This window comes from Xyrauchen texanus, chromosome 2, assembly GCF_025860055.1.
Source record: "Xyrauchen texanus isolate HMW12.3.18 chromosome 2, RBS_HiC_50CHRs, whole genome shotgun sequence".
In the NCBI taxonomy this organism is placed as follows: Eukaryota; Metazoa; Chordata; class Actinopteri; order Cypriniformes; family Catostomidae; genus Xyrauchen; species Xyrauchen texanus.
The window spans coordinates 28,607,960-28,626,699 of NC_068277.1; the positions used below are offsets into that span (position 1 = coordinate 28,607,960).

At 38.4% G+C, this 18,740-nt stretch overlaps 1 protein-coding gene across 1 annotated transcript; it reads right to left on the minus strand.

Moving 5' to 3' along the window:
- Positions 1-135: 135 nt before the first annotated feature.
- On the minus strand, positions 136-17,729 carry sltm (SAFB-like, transcription modulator). The gene is made up of 20 exons (XM_052146215.1): positions 17,579-17,729; positions 16,808-16,895; positions 16,652-16,707; positions 15,902-15,929; positions 14,188-14,743; positions 13,531-13,574; positions 11,915-12,012; positions 11,606-11,755; positions 11,291-11,403; positions 11,040-11,179; positions 10,840-10,940; positions 10,691-10,747; positions 10,431-10,573; positions 8,612-8,777; positions 8,398-8,522; positions 6,091-6,261; positions 5,616-5,936; positions 5,053-5,191; positions 4,779-4,939; positions 136-3,360 (listed from the first exon to the last, which is right to left on the minus strand). Exons 1-20 carry the CDS (start codon positions 17,711-17,713, stop codon positions 3,264-3,266), a joined length of 2,889 nt encoding a protein of 962 aa, XP_052002175.1. The 5' UTR covers positions 17,714-17,729; the 3' UTR covers positions 136-3,263.
- Between the last annotated feature and the right edge of the window lie 1,011 nt (positions 17,730-18,740).

The following is an 18,740-nucleotide window of genomic DNA, read 5'->3' on the forward strand; positions in this document are numbered from 1 at the left end:
ATATATGTATGTATGTTTCCTCACCCATAGAATTGAACTTTCCAGCCAAATGTCCAGTTCATATTTGCCTCACACAATTATGCAGAGTGCTTATTTCATGTACCATTTTTGCATAATATGTATTCATTAGGTAGTTTATTAGCAGCTATAAGTCTGTCCATTTCAAACCTTGATCCAGTACTAGAGTAGATAATACATTTTCCCAATATGTTGGTAGTCTTGGTATTTAGTCAAACTGCCCTATATATAGAGATGAGTGTATGTGTGTGTGTGTGTATGTGTATATATATATATATATATATATATATATATATATATATATATATACATACAGACATACATGAGTAGAATTCTATAAAAAAAAACTTCACTGGAAACATGGCATGGCAAATGCTGTGGACCCAAAACATAAGATATTTACATTTGTATCTTAATTGTTTGTCATTGAACTCCAGCTATTTAATTTTCACACTAATTCATGTACATTGTACATATACATATATATATATACACATGGATGTAAGGTAGAGCAAGGAAATGATAACTCGAGCCCATCCTTTTATAGTACTGCCTCCTGACAGACATGGTCTTTTTCTATACAAAACATTCCAGCTATATGCCTTGAACTGAGCAGTGTGAGTCTCGGACTCAGAGAAACATTAACCTTTCTGTGAGCAAACCATTTATCTGCTCTCAATGCAAGAATTAACAAGTTTGTATCCAGAGATGCTCATGGAAATGACAGTTGTTGGACAGAGCTGGAACATTTGGTCCCTCAGTGGCCAATGCTTTCTGTATATAAGAAGCCTTACAATATTTACAGTATCTTTTATACCGACAAAAAAATGGGTGCAAGACAAGACTGAGACAATCTGTAGACCTTACCGTAGACAGAAAACCGCACAGGAGGAACATATCCATGAGTGTCTTGCAAACAGTGTGATGTGTATTAGCTGCCTTGGTATAGGATATAGATTAAAATCAATGTAAAATACAGGGTTAAATTTGAAAAGGTCCTTTTTCTCATGTGTTCTAGTGCGATATTGCTGTAAAAGCACCATTTCAACCCCAGGAAATAGGCTTTTAAAATAGAACTTAGCTGTATTGAAGTCTTTTTTTTTTTTTCAGTACAACGAAGGGCCCACAGGTTGCAGCAGTTGTAGAAGTAGGTTTTAAATCACTGAAATGCTGCTATTTGAAGTGAAGTGAATTAGCCGGTGTGCTATATTGTATATAGCCATATTGTTTTAGAAACTAAGGGTGCACAACACGTGTTAGTCAGTGTATTTTTTATTTTTATCATTTCATTTCACACTACAGGTACCATAGATATGGATTCATAAATATCAGCGAGCTTGCATCACCTTTGACTGGTGTCATACTAGGAAGCACAAGCTAGGAGAAAGATGTCTTACAGGTTTTGTAGTGGGCGTGGTGTGCTAAAATGATAGATAATGTGTCGAACTGGTAAATCACCTGTCAAAACCAAACATGGAAAGTTTTTCCAAATATAAACAATGGCAATTTTGAAAAGCTGACATTCACTTCTGATTAAATTATGATTCACTGCATTTGTGAAAGCGGGACTATATGGAGTGACTGTCAAACTTTGTCATAAAGTGCTTGCTAACTGTTATACTTGCAGGTCAGATTTAATATGGACATTCCAAGGTGCTTACGATCAGTGGCATGTCTGAAATAGGAGCGATTAAGGACATTGCAACTGCAATCGAATAACAGAGGACTCCAGCACACAAAATATGTAATCCACTGTGCATTAGCTTGTTCATTTTGTTTGCATTGATTGCCTATAACTTTATTCTACTGTATTGTACTCTATTTTAAACCTTTGTTTCTCAGATAATCTTGTTCATGACAGATGTGTCGAATGTCACGAGAATATACGCATAGGGTTTGAAATGATTTGTTAGTGGGGTAAATACTGAAATGTTGAATTCGTAGTTGAAAACAGGTGTCCTAGACCCTTTTAGTCCGTTGTTATGCACTAGATAAGGATATCTCTTTTTATACAAAATGAGAAACCACCAGTTTGTCTGAAAACCTGTTTCACACATAACATCCCTTGTTTTGCAATAAGGCTAATATTTATGGGGGCTCCAATAAGGAGCTTTCTGAAGGAGAACAAGGTTTGGTTTCACTAAATGTTGCCTTTTTTTTTTTTTCTTGCTCTACATTCAGATAGGAAATGCTTGCAAGACTCCTCGTGAATATAATTTTACGATTCCCATAATTTCAAATCTTAGTGCCATTGAGGAAATGGTAATGAAAGCAGAGGAAGATGGGGATTTTGGCTGAGCTTAAACATTTAGACAGAACTCAGATCCAAGGCATTACCTTGGTTGGGTAATTATATGTCTGATTTTCACCTAGTTCTTTGATATTAAAATGCCTTTTGGCACACACATATTTTGCCACAAAAAGGATACTGGAAAGATTTCACTTGACAAAATGTCTTGGAATTGTAATTTACCAGGTTAGTCCATAATGGAAATGCAGTTGTAATGCACGTTTAATGTTATAGTTATCTTATGGAGCAGTCCCTTTGCGATTTCTATTTTTTATCCTTTATACTCGTATATTTACACAAAACATTTTAACTTAGCAAAACAAAATATGGGATATTAGAATGCGTTCATTAATGACAAAACTGTGTAGCCCAACAGTGTCAAAGAGTACATGGACATATTTCTGTAACAAATGCCTTAGACGAGGGACAACATGTCTGATTAAAGGAAATCTGGTCAGTAAAGTCTATTGGTTTGTGTTGTTCTTAATATTCACATATTCATTCACAGTCTTCAAAACTTTATGAACATCTTGCAAAACTTGTGTCAGTCAATATACCATAGCATACAGAAACAGTTATAGTCCTCATAATTTAATAACGTGTAGAATCAACATCATTAAAAAAAGAAAGTAAAATTTAAATGTTAATGAGATTTGTCCAGTACCCCCCAAAGTAGTCCGCCCAAAGCAGAAAAGTGTGCCTGGGACAGGAATTCTTAACATTACATATCCATCAGTTAAGAAATAAGCTGTACAGGTTGCACCTACACTATGTCAAGACAACATGTATGTACACAAAGTTTGTTTACAGGTCACAAAAAAAAAAAAAAAAACAGTTCAGGGCACAAAAACCTACATTTATGCAAACAAAGCTCTTTACAAAGAAAACAAACTTCATCTTTACAACAATCTTTTGGCTATAGTTTAGCCAGTTAAAAACACAAAAAAAATGGATTCTAGAACCTTCCTTTAAAAGGCTTGAAGCCTACAGTGGCGCCAGCAATGGGAACATTAGTGATCTGCACAATTCTGTTTATTCCAGTGGAGGAATGGCTGCAGAAAGACAGACAATCAGTATGACTCATGATGTCACTTGTACAAAATCAACATGTGACGCAAAGATTTTCAAGTCTAAAATGTGAAACTTAATATAATTAAAGCCAAACAAAGAGACAGGCAGAGAGAGCAATCATTAGCTAGATTTCGAATAGCATACTACTCTTAATATTGCTAAAGTACATACTGTAATGTATGCACATTTTCTGAATAACCAGATTACCCATTTTCCAAAAGCGTACAGTGCGTGCGTAATTTATATATATATATATATATATATATATATATATATATATATATATATATAAACAAAAAGACCCCTTCATTTTTTTCAAATTTTTTGCTTCAACCTTCTGCTAAAACGCTTGTAAAAAAAAAAAAAAATTTTTTTAATCAATCTACACTTCATACCCCATTACTACAAAGCAAAAACAAGATTTTTGATAACTTTATTGAAAAGAAAAAAAACTGAAATTTCACATTGAAATAAGTATTCAGACCCTTAACTCAGTACTTCGTTGAAGCACCTTTGGCAGCGATTACGGCCTCAAGTCTTTGTGTATGATGCTACAAGCTTGCACACCTGCATTTGGGGATTTTCTGCAATTCTTCTCTGCAGATCCTCTCAAGTTCTGTCAGGTTGGATGGGGACCATCGGTGGACAGCCATTTTCAGGTCTCTCCAGAGATGTTCAATTGGGTTCAAGTCCGGGCTCTGGCTGTGCCACTCAATGACATTCTAGCTGTCCCTATGCCACACTTGTGTTGTCTTTGGGCTTAGGGTAATTGTTCTGTTGAAAGGTGAACCTTTGGCACAGTCTGACGTCATGAGAGATCTGGACGAGGTTTTCATTATGGATATCTCTGTATTTTGCTGTATTCAGCTTTCCTTCAACCCTGACCAGTACCTCGGTCTCTGCCACTGAAAAACACCCTTCACAGCATGATGCAACAATCACCATGCTTCACTGTTGGGATGATATTGTGCAAGTGATGAGCTTATTTAGACATGTGTGTGCCTTTTCCAATCAAAGTGTAGACATTTCAAAAGATGATCCAGAGAAATGGGATGCACCCATTATGATCTATGAGTAATATATCGAGTGGTGGTGGCGTAGTGGCTAAAGCACAGGCCTGTTAATCAGCAAGATCACTGGTTCAAACCCCATGACCACCACCATTGTGTCCTTGAGCAAGGCACTTAACTCCAGGTTGCTCCGGGGGGATTGTCTCTGTAATAAGTGCACTGTAAGTCGCTTTGGATAAAAGCGTCTGCCAAATGCATAAATGTATAATGTATGTATGTATGCACCCAAGCCAAATATCAAGTGTCACAGCAAAGGGTCTGAATGCTTATGTCAATGTGATCGATTCCAAACATAGCCACTGAAATGTGCACTCTAGATTATAACAAACCTGGAGTGCGATGCTATAATTCCAGGCCGACTCTCTCCCATTCGACGGTTATCTGCAAATCCCCCACTTTGTGATCCCGCTGCCCCATGCCAGTCTTTCCTGGGGCCCTGATCACGTCCATGCCTTTCCACCACCACCTGCCTGCTACTGCCAAAGTGCTGCTGTGGTAAGAAAAGGGGGAGTAGTTATTTAATGTTAGCTTTTCACATATGCTCAAGGCTGAAAAGAATATACATAAGAATGCCAACAGAGAGTCAGATGTATATTGTCTTACCTGCTCTCCGATAACCACAGGTCTGCCTCCATCTCGACTGTTGAAACTGGTCCTGCCGCGGCTGGCTGAGGATGCTCCTCTTATAGCAGGACCGGGCCCCTCTCTGCCTGGCCGCTCTGGTCGCATCCGCACTGCTCCTCTACAATGCAAACACCACAAGTTCTTGGTTAATTTTGAATAAGACGTGACAAAAATAAATAAATAGCCATTCAGTAAGTCAAGCATGTACTGAATACAACTCATGAGTTTATGATCTATGAGTAATTTTTCATCACCAATATTCCCACACTTCTGCATAACCAGTTATTAGTTATTTAATATATCGTGCATGCAGATAAATGCCACAATTTGGTTGCTCTCTAAAGAATGGCACCCACCAACAAAACACCACTGTGCATTCAATAGAAAACAAAGATGTTCAAAGGTAAAGTAACAGCCATTCATTCTCAGGTGAGCATTTTAACAATGAACATCCATTCAACAATAATATTGAAAACAACTGATGAAGCTGCTTTGTTCACAATTTAAAGAGAGATATTCCATGTACAGGAGCTTATCCCTACCCGACATCTCCTTGTTTAGCATTCATTCCCCCGTCAGTCTTCCAGCCAGTGTGGCTAGCATCTCTAGATGTCCTGGAGTGAGCAATGACAGGAGGCGCTCTGCCTCCGGCTGCTCGTTCAGGCATTGCCACTGGTCTACGCTCGTCACGGTCGCGGATGTCTCGGCGGTCGCTGTCCCGCAGCTCAGTGCGGGGAGGAGGTTGTGGTTCCGTTCTACGCACAGTTTCAAAATCTTTAGGATAACGGTCAAATCCCGATCCTTCTCGACGTGGAGCAGGCCGATTCTTCTTTGAATCCGCTTCATTTTCAAAACGGTTCCGCCTGTAGAGAAAAGATTCATCAACTGCTTTTGTTGCACACATTTGCATTTGTTAACTCCAGCTGTGGAAAAATGCTCAATACAGGGCAAAATTTGTCTCCAACCATTACTCTCCTATTGTGTTTTGGAAATACATCCATGTACAAGAATGCCTACCTATCAAAATTGTTGGACTGTACTGCTGATGTCTGAGGGTAGCGGGTGCGGTCTCTGGGATTAAAGTTGAAGCGATTCTGTTGGCGGCTGTTGTAGTCAGAGCCCTGACTGATTCTCCCCTCTGGCCCAGTCTGCATCTTTTTACTGCTATTCCAGTAAGGGTCATCCCTCCTGCACATACAGAAAAGGTAAAAACCTATGAGCAGAGCCCTTCTACACTGTACATACAAGGTTCTAGAGGTAGACTGATATATCGGTTTTACTGACTAATGCCGTTATATCAAGAAAAAATAGTTTTGCACAAAATATTAGCAAATGCTTAAGTTAGACAAGTTGTCAATCCACTGAAGGAACTGCCACAAAAATTGCAGTGTAAAAGCAGATCGACTTTGTATATCATGAATTTATACACCGGCTTAATCAGACCATAACTGGCCTCGACCTTGTGTGTATGTTAATTAACAAAATGGGCAACTTTTTTTTTTTTTAATACACAAAGCGTTAGTTACGTGACTGTTACAAACACATATCAAATCGCATGGATAGGCTATACATGGGAGAATCAAACACCGCTGCTGCTTTTACCATGACGATTCAGATACTGTAGATAGCTAATAATAGATTTGATCCTCGACGTGTTCCGTTTATCTATAGCTAACATTTGGAAGCAATCATTTTAACAAACTGAATATGTATTCATCGATTGTATGACATTCATGATGATTGTATGAACAATAATATCTAATTTCAAATTGCTGTGTTGCTCAGCGTGTACCACACATAGCCGCTAGAGGCTATGATGAAGTGTCCTTGGGCAAGACACTGAACCCCAAGTTGCTCCCAATGGCAGGCTAGCACCTTGCATGGCAGCTCTGCCACCATTGGTGTATGAATGTGTGTGAATGAGTCACAATGTAAAAGTCGAAGTCTGCATGTTTCACAGCATTTTTTTTTTTCTTCTCCACGTCCTGTAATGCACATCCCGATCTAAACTGGAAAGCAACTTTTGTCTAGATTGAAATGTATTTTTATGTCTGGTCTCACACATACAAATTGTTTGATATACTAGTATATCATATTTTCTGTATAAACTTCTTTTAAATAAATTAATACCTACACTTGCTAAGTATTTTGCAGTTCTTATTTCTTTATACTACTATTTCTGAACATCTGTTTTTTTTTTTTTATAAATTTGATTTTAAATTTACACTGTTGACAACTTCCTGTGTGATGCATTTTTTTTTTTTTTTTTTGCACTGTATATTTTCCTTACACACCCATGTTTTCCAATTAATAGAATTTCTCCAACCAGGCTTCCTTGCATTTTTATAAAGAACATGTTATTTGAATCATACAGGAGTTACTTTTCAGTTTGGTCGATTTAAAGTGGTGTGTGTGTGGGGGGGGGTCATGTTCACCCCCCCCCCCCGGTCAACATGAATCATCTATCATCCTTGGAGAAAAAAAAAGGACTTGTTTTTGCCATATCGGTCAGCACTACCACACGTATGCATATTTTGATCATATAATCAAGTGTTCAAAAGAAAAGTGTGACTATGAAAACGTATCCAATCAGCAACTATTATTCACTATATAATATTAATAAACATTATTCTTTAAACCTCATCTGGTGAAATAAATAAACACTAAAAATCTTCATTGTTTTCAGGTTTTTATTGGGATTTAGATTTAGTGGGGATTTTATTCATTCTGGACCCTTGTAGCCAGTGCTCACTATAAGATTATTATTATTTTTTTTACATTCTATGAATCGATTTAAAAAAATTAATGTCCAACTAATTGGTTATCAGCATTTTCCACCACCTTTATAACTGGTTTATGCTAAATCCAATATTGTCAACCTCTTTCTCACCCATTTTGACCTACACATTTCCATGACCCTTCCAGGCATTTGTGACTATTTTATACTTATTTGTTTTTAAATATTTTGATTCAGACCAATTTGGTGATGAATCATTTAGACAGATTTGTGAACCATTGCAACTTGGTCACTGAAATGAACAGACTCAAGAAGTCACTCACTCAAAAATTGGACATCACAATAGATTGCAAGCGAGTTTTACTGTACAAAATAGAAATCTAGCTTGTGAAATATATTAGAGCAGTGAAAAACTAGAATTGTACTATGCATTTGTACTACACAAATCTCCATTATTTTATGGCTGTCCAGGTCTGGAAAACAGCTATATTTTCAGGATTTTTAAACCCTGTGCAAACAGGCCACAGAGAACAAATATCTATTATTTAAATATTAGATTTAAAACATCAAAAGAATTGTGAACATACCTTTGGTCGACATCACGCCCCCTCTTTAAGTTGTTTCGTTTCTCCTGCTCATAACGCAGCTGCTCCTGTTGCCGTCTTAACTCCTCACGTTCACGAGCCAAACGCTCCGCTTCCTTGCGTCGCTCCTGCATGAATGGACACACATTTTCAGCACATCAATTTAGAGAAACAAAACTCCAGCTGAGATTCACAGGCAGGTAAATGGTGGCTGTACCTGCTCAATGCGGATTCTCTCCCGCTCCAGTCTCTCTCTCTCCATGCGCTCACGTTCAAGTTTCTGTCTTTCCACCTCCAGCCTCTGCCGCTCTCTCATCAGGTTCTCTCTTTCCTCCCGCTCACGCAGAAGACGGATCCGCTCCCGCTCCGCTAATTCACGCCGTCTAAAGATCACAGTATTACAAACTGCATTTCAGCACTTTGAAGTTTGGTGTTTACAAGTGTATGGAAAAATGTGAAAGAGTTGCTGTACAGTTTTTAACATCTCATTAAAGACTAAGACAAATGAATACCTTATGTTCATTAGAACATACATTACAGACTCTTTTACTAAATAGGTTGGGGCACACATTTAACAAGGCACTTAATACACTGCTTATCAGGGTCTCTGAATTTTTGGAATACTCAAGACATGTTTTCCACATGTATTTACAGTACATCATAATAAAATTGGCTTATGTACCAATATCAAAACAAATGAAAGCGATTGACCGATTGGATTTTGCTGATTGATACAATAATAAATGTAAAAAGCAATAACAGATTAATCTGTCTACTACGAATTCCAATGCTTAGTTTCTACCATTTGTGATTGTGCAAATGAAAATAAAACGACTTAAGACAATAGTTTTTAAAATCGATATATTGAATGTGTCTTTCCTTCCTGTGACAGAGGCTACAGAAGTCCAAACTGAATTAAGAGATTGCGCAACCAAAATACCAATAATAACCAGAAAAGAAAAAGGTACATAATGCATGACTTTTAACAATAAATAACCACGAAATACACCGGGGACTCTTTATTTTGAAATGTTTGTGCTTCACTGCTTTCAGCTGCTCATTCAATCAGATAAGAGAAATAAAATATGCACTCTTAAGTTCTTTTACAAAGTATAACATTATAAAATCTTTAAAGTAAACATTTTCATAATTCATCAACAGTAGATCATCAGCAATTGCTTGACAAATGTCCAGTATTCATTCATTGCAAAACGATCCAAAGCCGCTGGAAACACAATCTCCAGTTCCCTGTGTGCTTTTTACTTTGAAAACAATACGTTTTTTTTAATTTTTTTTATTATTAAATCATAGCCTTTTCAAATTGTATAAATCACTTTAGGGCCGATTCTGGTCTTTACATCCCCAAATGTAAAACATATTTAAAATGATTTGTTTGTTTGGTGTTTTTTGCCATATCAGCTACAATGTTCATTTTATGGCAAATAAAGGTGGCAATCAAACAATTCATAAACGCAAAACACCTGGCAAAAACAATGCAGAGATAAAAAGAAGATCATTCAATCCAGTATAGGAAATAAATTCTATAAAAATATCCTTTAGTTGCACTTTTGATAATTCCAAGAGCTTTCCGGAGCACATCTTACAAAACAAGTCTTTCAAGGTTTTTCCAGATAAAAAGCGTTGTCTCATGATGTTAAAAATAGGGCAGATTAGGAGCACGCGCTTCACAGACAAAGGGATGTTACAATGTTGTCATTTTGGGGTTCTTCACCTTTCAATAAATACCCATGGGTCAGTCTAGTGTGGCCTATGACACCTTGTGTACACCACTTGGTCATGTCTAGACTTGAAGCGATAAATGTATCTTATTTCAACCACAAGGTTAAGTTCAACTAATTTAAGACATCCTTCCCATTCAGTTTATTTAAAATATAGTGGTTGAATAGGGGCTTGAGGTCTCTCTTTAAATGATAGTCAAGACCTATACCATTTGAGATTTTCAAGACTAATTTCAAGACATTGAAGGACCCACAGGAACCCTGGACAGAGAAAGTCGAATAAGCGTGTATGATTACCTGCGTAGTTCCATAGCCCTACGAACACGTTCCATCCTGACCATGCGCTCACGCATCCGCTGCTCCTTCATCTTTTCAAATGGCAGGATGTCCTTGTTGCCACCTTTGTTAGGCAGGGGTCTCCCTTTCTTCATCATCTCCATCTGTAAATATAAAAAATAGGTCAAACAAAGTATTAGTGAGTATATGTGCCATCTTGAGATAATTTATGTAAAATGTTCACTGTCTGTGTTTTCAAAGAATACATTTTTTTTACCAACCTCATTAGGTGGTATAAACCATCTGGGCCTTCTGCCCATTGTATTGGGTGCACCAGGCTGCAAAGAAATAGATAATTAAATAACTTAGTCTTTATAAACCCGGTTATACAGCATAGTAATACAGTACAGACTGAGGTTGTCCTTGTTACCTTCTCAAATCTCCCACCCCTTCTGAAAGGAGGACGAGATTTATTGAAGTTTTGCTCTCTTTTACCATAGTCGGTCGGCATCATCTTGCCCGGACTCTTTCCTGTTGATGCGAAAGGAGGGATACAGACATCACACAACATGTTACTATGAAGTTGTCCCAGTTTCTCTGCACAAGAACACTAATCAAACCGTAACATACGTCCATATTTCTTTTCGTCTTTTTTGGCCGCATTGGCGGAAGATGGTGCATCAGATCTGTTGCTTTTTGAGTCTTGCTTTTTGGGGTCTTTCTCAGGGGGTTTCTCAGATTTTTTCTCTTCCTTCTTAGAAGCCGGAGACCTATTTAAAACAAAAAACAAAAACGTATACAAGTAAAATTATGTACAAATCACTTGTCCCCTCAAAAGCATGGAAAGTGATGCCTGGATTCATGAACTCTTGAACACTTACTTGGAGGTTTTTGTTCCAGTTGGAGTGCGCTTTTCTCCAGATGTTTTAGTGGAACTTGCCTTCTCCTCACCTTCTTTCTTTGAGAAGTCCTTTTTGAAAGGGTCGGTTCTCACCTAACAAGTATGACACCATGAGATCAGAGATCAAGTATGAGAGAACCACTTGTTTTCACAAAATACTCTTTGGCTGCAGTATAACTTCAAAATTAACAGAATCTCCCCCTTTCTTGTTCAAAAATCCTTCATAACAAAATTAAAATCCAGACACAAATTAATTCAGTATCCTATTCAGAAAGCATAGGGGTGAAGCTCCTACCCTGTCCACAGATATCTGCTGTCCATGGAGCTCTGTGCGATCCAGGTGGGAGATGCACCTGGATACTTCTGCACTGGACGACATGGTGACTAACCCATAACATTTAGCTCCTGGGCTGCGAGCGTTGGTGACCACTTTAGCACTAAAAACCTATGTTACAGTTAACAAAAAAAGCAGATAATTACTTCAGAAACTGGGACATGCAATCACAACAATGAAGAAAAATCCATATCATAAGGCCAAGTTCAAAGACAAGCCATTGCCAATATATTCTCAAATGCAGAAACGATGAGCCATAACAAGTCTTACCTTGCCATATTTGCCAAATAAGTTTTTAAGATCAGCTGCTTTGGTGTTGGAGGACAGGCCACTCACCCACAGATTTCGAGTAGAGATGTTGCTGCCTCCTAAAATCACAAGTTGGAGTTTAGAAGACACTCCACACTCAGACACTTTAAGTTGTCTACAGCACTTAATGACAACTGAAGTATCCAGGTAGAATATCTTTCCAATTATTAATCTCATTATGTAATGCAGGGTTTTGGTCCTGAGGCTGCAGAAAATCATCATACCCCTTTGGAATAACTGCCATAATTGTTTATGTCTTTGAGCCTGAAATCAAAACCCATATAATATACACTCACCTAAAGGATTATTATGAACACCTGTTCAATGTCTCATTAATGCAATTATCTAATCAACCAATCACATGGCAGTTGCTTCAATGCATTTAGGGGTGTGGTCCTGGTCAAGACAATCTCCTGAACTCCAAACTGAATGTCAGAATGGGAAAGAAAGGTGATTTAAGCTATTTTGAGCGTGGCATGGTGGTTGGTGCCAGACGGGCCGGTCTGAGTATTTCACAATCTGCTCAGTTACTGGGATTTTCACACACAACCATTTCTAGGGTTTACAAAGAATGGTGTGAAAAGGGAAAAACATCCAGTATGCGGCAGTCCTGTGGGTGAAAATGCCTTGTTGATGCTAGAGGTCAGAGGAGAATGGGCCGACTGATTCAAGCTGATAGAAGAGCAACTTTGCCTGAAATAACCACTCGTTACAACCGAGGTATGCAGCAAAGCATTTGTGAAGCCACAACACGCACAACCTTGAGGCGGATGGGCTACAACAGCAGAAGCCCCACCGGGTACCACTCATCTCCACTACAAATAGGAAAAAGAGGTTACAATTTGCAAGAGCTCACCAAAATTGGACAGTTGAAGACTGGAAAAATGTTGCCTGGTCTGATGAGTCTCGAATTCTGTTGAGACATTCAGATGGTAGTCAGAATTTGGCGTAAACAGAATGAGAACATGGATCCATCATGCCTTGTTACCACTGTTCAGGCTGGTGGTGGTGGTGTAATGGTGTGGGGGATGTTTTCTTGGCACACTTTAGGCCCCTTAGTGCCAATTGGGCATCATTTAAATGCCACGGCCTACCCGAGCATTGTTTCTGACTATGTCCATCCCTTTATGGCCACCATGTACCCATCCTCTGATGGCTACTTCCAGCAGGATAATGCACCATGTCACAAAGCTTGAATCATTTCAAATTGGTTTCTTGAACATGACAATGAGTTCACTGTACTAAAACGGCCCCCACAGTCACCAGATCTCAACCCAATAGAGCATCTTTGGGATGTGGTGGAACGGGAGCTTCATGCCCTGGATGTGCATCCCACAAATCTCCATCAACTGCAAGATGCTATCCTATTAATATGGGCCAACATTTCTAAAGAATGCTTTCAGCACCTTGTTGAATCAATGCCACGTAGAATTAAGGCAGTTCTAAAGGCAAAAGGGGGTCAAACACAGTATTAGTATGGTGTTCCTAATAATCCTTTAGGTGAGTGTATAAATAAAGAGATTTTTGGATTTAGATCCAATAAAAAAAAAAAAAGCAGACAAAATCTCAACTCTTACCTTTCTCATCTTTTGTAGTCTTTCCATCTCGGTCTTTTGAAGAGCTAAAATGTAAACATTATGAGAGCAACAAGAAAAATAATTGAATGAGTACAGAAAATGAGAAGACTGTGGCACCGAGGTACATCTCCAAACAAACAACAAAACGTTACACATTTTTGGTGCATTACAGACAAAAAAAAAATGGGGGGGGGTGGGGGGCCCATCGCTTGGACTTGGACAAAACTCCAATATGGCTTCTTTCTCTTGCTTTTCCACAGGAGCAAGGTGGGTCAGGTTTTCTGCCAAATTATTCCCTTGACCAATGAAATCCTCGGGAGGGTGTTCAACTTGAGAGAGAGAGAGAGAATCACTTCACTGGACTGTCAAACCCCTCTGACATCACTGGTACTATTGCTTTTTTTTAACCCACCAGTAGGGACTGGAAAAGCAAGTGCTGGAAATGGGTGCGTAACAGACGTGTTTTCAGCTCCTCGTTTAATGACACAAATTACCAAACTTCAAAAAAGGGCAAACCAAAAGACAACCAAATGCAGGGATTAGGTACAATGAACAACTTATGAAAAAATTTCTTGCTGCTACCCACAATGCTGAGTTCTTAGTGAGCTGGAACTTGGTAGTAGTAGTATCTTAAAGAACTGACATAGAAAGACAAACCTCTTTGCTTGACCTGTTGCCCCAGTTGAAGAGGGGCCTTTCTTCCCAGAATCCTTTTCTTTGTCTCCCATTTCTCCTTTCTTCGAGGCCTCTCTGCTGTCCTTCTTGGCAGTGTCAGACAGGATGTCATCCCTCTTGCCATCTTTGTTGACATCTATAGCTCCAGTCAGCGAGTCTGTGTCCTGCCCCATCTCAGCAGAGGCCTCAGATTCTTCACAGCCCTTGTCTGTCTCAGAATCTGGAAGTTTCACATGTTTACCTGTTTCCAGGAGGTCGTCGCCATCCACATCCAGTGTGATGGCATCTTCGGCCTGGATGGTGACAGATATATTGTCTTCCTCAACTTCTTTTACGGGTTCAGGACCAGGTTCACTCTCCAAGGCTTCCATCACTGGAACTTCAAGCTCACCTTCTCTCTCTGCCTCAATCTCTGCATCAGGGTCAGGCTCCATCTCAGCCTTAAGATCAGGCTCTGCCCCTGCCTCGGGCTCTGCAAGGCCGTCTTCACAGGAGGTTTTAGAATTTTCACGAGTAGCATCATCAGTATCAGTTACATCTGAGGGATTCAATAAGCATAAAACATGGCAAAAACACATAGTTTAACATTCACATCTCTGTGCTACGAGACCTAGAAAGTAGAATAGAGAGCAAGTTTAGAGTTAGTGGTCATCGTGGGTGAGGAAACCACAGGTATACATAAAAAACATATTCCTTAGAGAAAAATGAAGAGGAACAATCTTCTGTGTGGTCATAGCCATATTCACTTCTCACTTTGATGAACACCAGCTCCAATTGCACTCTATCTTGGTCCAAACTTTGGGTTCCAACATATTTAGGTGAGATTGACATACACTTGACCGCTTCAGGGAGATTTATTCCATCTGAGTGACACTTAATTTCTATCCCATAAAAGAAGTTCTCCAACCAGATATCACTCTTAGACCATGAGGCATCACACCCAGGGTCTTCTTTCAAATATTCCCTTTGACTGGCCATCTCATATTACAGCTGATGGAGGAGAATCAAACACAGGATGCCAAATCTTCCTTGAACCATAGGAGATATCCAATCCTGTTCATAGCACCCTGTCATGTAACCCTGCTAAAAATGGATGTCCAATGAGCTGTCCAGTCTTCACTTCAAGATACAAGCAGTGCTGAACCACTGAATTTTTGACACCCAAGTAAGCCATGTAGGCTATATTGCAGGCAACAAGTTCTTTCAAGAATATGGCGAATGAGGTACACACATGTCGTGTTCTGACCAGTCAAATACATGCTGTATGTTGCCTTCTCCATTCAGAGCAAGTCCATTTGCAACAGAAGAATGAAGAGACCTGCTGAAGCTTTGGCTCCTGATGAGAGTTCTGAACGCAGCAAACTAGGAGACTGTGTTGATGAAAGGAATCCTATGCAGATCAAATTTGATGACTGGGATATGTGTTCTTCAACAACCAGATGAAGAGATTAGGTGCATCACTGATGTTAAGACAAAAGGTGGAGAGCTATCTGTCCTTGCAGATGCAGCACATGTGCTGGATGTAACGTTTAAGTGTCCGTGATTTGTTGCAAGACCTGTTTTAATGTTTGTGACCAGAACACGTTGAGATTGAAAAACATCTAAAAGGACAAGAAGTCCAACCTTCTGATCAAAGAACCTGCAAAACCTGAAAAACAATTGTTACACCTCCATCTGAAAAAGTGACCAGACATACCTTTTTCAGATTCCTCCTCCTCAGTATCCTGAAAATTAAAAGCAGAAATTATATAGGAATTTTAGAATATACACAGAAGCAACATCAATACTTCCCTTCATAGTAATCAATAAACACAAAAACGAATATATTTAAAATGCCTGTCATTATTATTGTAATGCCAGCCAAGGTTCTCTCTTTTTTTTTCCCCATTTTTGGGTGTGCATGCACTTTATGGTTTTGCTTGACATTCTTCAAATAACATTTAAAATGAGTTATTGCGCCAGAGCCTTGAGCACTACATCGTTTAAATGCCCATTTACAGAGAATTGCTCTTTTGCCCGAATCATAAGCTAATAAAAAAAACATAATTGAACATTATCCTGTACATTACTACTTTTTGATTATATGACAGTTTACAATCATTCCCTTTCAAAAACCAAACAAAAAAAGCAAATTTTAACATGTAATGTGAGAATTATAATTCAATGCAAGTGAATTGAAATGTAAGCTTTGAAAGAAAGCTAGGTGAAGATTAATAGTTTTATAAATTAAACCTTTTATAACTTAAAAACATGATATGATGTTTAACAGATCAATAGTCCATAAATATTCAAATATGAAGATATGAAAATTGATACAAGTTTTATTACACCCAACTATGCATTAGATAATGAAATTACATTAATTTAGTTAAAATTATCATTGCTATTAAAAAGTTGTCCCCAAAACTCAAACACTATACTATAAGCAACACCATGTTTGCCATACCTTTGAGAAGGATTCATCTTCCATTGTGGTGTCTGTGTCCATGTTTGTCTTCTTTCCTGAATGTGTGCAATAATTTGGTCAAAATTATGAAAACAGAGATACGGTGTCAATACACAAGTTGTGTTCTGAGAGGAAAATGATCAGTCTGGGGTTTACCTTTGGATTTGGCTTGTTTTCTCGTGGGTGTGTCAGCTGAGACAATGATCTCTATGTTGTCTGGATCGCCACCTTCATCTTCTATAGCCTGTACACAAGGGGGGAAACAATAATTAACATATTGTGGGAGTTTTAGTTCAATGCGAAATATAATGTAGGTCAGATTGTATATGCATTAATGTGTAGAATGTATATAATTCTGTTATCACCCAGCCTTCTAATAAAATACAGTGTGATTACCAGGCACTGAACTAAACGTTTTGCACAAACTAGAATAAAACTGGCAGGCCAGTGCTATCGTGTTATGCATATTGCAAGCTAACAAACACAAGAGCTCGCGACTTATAGTTTGCGATCTAAACGCATGCATTACCGTGAAATGCAAAATTATATAACGCACTCGTTCTCTTTTTAAACTATCAAATGCCTGCACATTAGGATGGTAAAACAAATGGTAAATTGGTTTAAAGTTGCAGCATCTGATGAGCGCGCGACCCCCTATAGGCTTGCAGTTCGCAAGTGGAAATAAGCCTGTTTAACAACATCACCATAGATTCGTTTCTGAACTCACTACAGTATATTTCACAATATTTTGTACTTAGTGTTTAAATGCGTGCATTACAGCAGCGGTTTTATTTAACGTAGTAAAGAACTAAGTTAACAAACATTATTAGTGTGTTAACGGCTTTGCTAACTGACTAGCCATCGAGCTAGCTCGCGAGATTTGCCCCACACACAGCAGCGTGATTAAATCTTTTAAATAAAATGTACCTGCTTCAGTCTTGCAACGAGGTTATTTTTCACACCAGTGATGTCCAAATTTCTTCGTTTGAGTTCTGATTTGAGATCTACAACGCGTAAATCTGTAATCTTCTTCGTCTCCACTGAAATGGCACCCGACGCCATTTTAACAGTGCGCGCGAGCTCGACAGCGACACAAATAAAAGCGGATCAGGATTTGGGCTGGGCGGATCGATACTGCAGAAACTGATGGGGGGTGAAAACTGTCGACCCTCACATACAAATAACGATTCGGAAGGTTTTTTTTTTTTAACTAGTGATCTTTATTATTTAGATCACATGAATATTAATGCATCTAATAAACTTCGAAGTGGAAAAAATATTATATGAGCGAAATGTTGCATGGCAACGGAACTATTTTTCTCCCGCTCATCTAAAAATGCTCAAATACACCAGCAGACAGCGCTCATCCTTTCAGTCCCAGCGCTCGTTCAAAGATGGCGCAGGGCGTTCAGAAAAAGTGTGAAATGACAGAAAAAGAGCAAGTAATGACAAACATAGACATGATATGTATTATAATAGGCGTGTTTGACCATTTGTACAAGCTTATTTAAATTCTGAGTTGTTAAAACATTGATAATGATCTGTAGTCCTCGTTAATAAATGATACCCTTATGAAAACTACCCATGGATTTACTGTAGAAATATTGTATTAACAATGACTGTAGTAACCAAGGTTTTGATACAATTAACCATGGTTTTAGGCTTCTACCGCATTACTGTATTACTTGGATTTGTAACCATATAATATCTTGGTATATATGGTTAATTTTGAGGTTTCATATGTGGCTTAAACTTATTTTTAAAGGGTAAACAAAGCAGCCTAATAATTTTCTGTTTAGAAATAAAATATTTATAAATATACAAATAATTTAAGTAATAATAAAGTTACTCATTTTATCCAAATAATTCGTAAAAATAACATTTAATAGAGGTCTCGGTATTTGTATCGATGTCGGCGATATTGGCCTAAAAGTTCTAAAAGAAAATAAGAGGTGTCGCTCATCCCTCAGCAGGACACGTCACGTATATTTACGTTGCGACCACTGACCACTATCGAGGACAAAGCAAACGGACGTATTCACGATGGCATCAAGATTTTAGCTGGACGATTCTCATGAAACTTGTCAAG

What these genes read in the sequence shown, in the direction of transcription:
- sltm (XM_052146215.1), bottom strand. Translation starts at nt 17,713, where the DNA reads ATGGCGTCGGGTGCCATTTCAGTGGAGACGAAGAAGATTACAGATTTA. An exon ending in AAGATGAATCCTTCTCAAAG is followed by an intron (nt 15,930 to 16,651) that starts GTATGGCAAACA and finishes TTTAATTTTCAG; the next exon opens with GATACTGAGGAGGAGGAATC. An exon ending in GCTAAACAAGGAGATGTCGG is followed by an intron (nt 5,192 to 5,615) that starts GTAGGGATAAGC and finishes TTTGCATTGTAG; the next exon opens with AGGAGCAGTGCGGATGCGAC.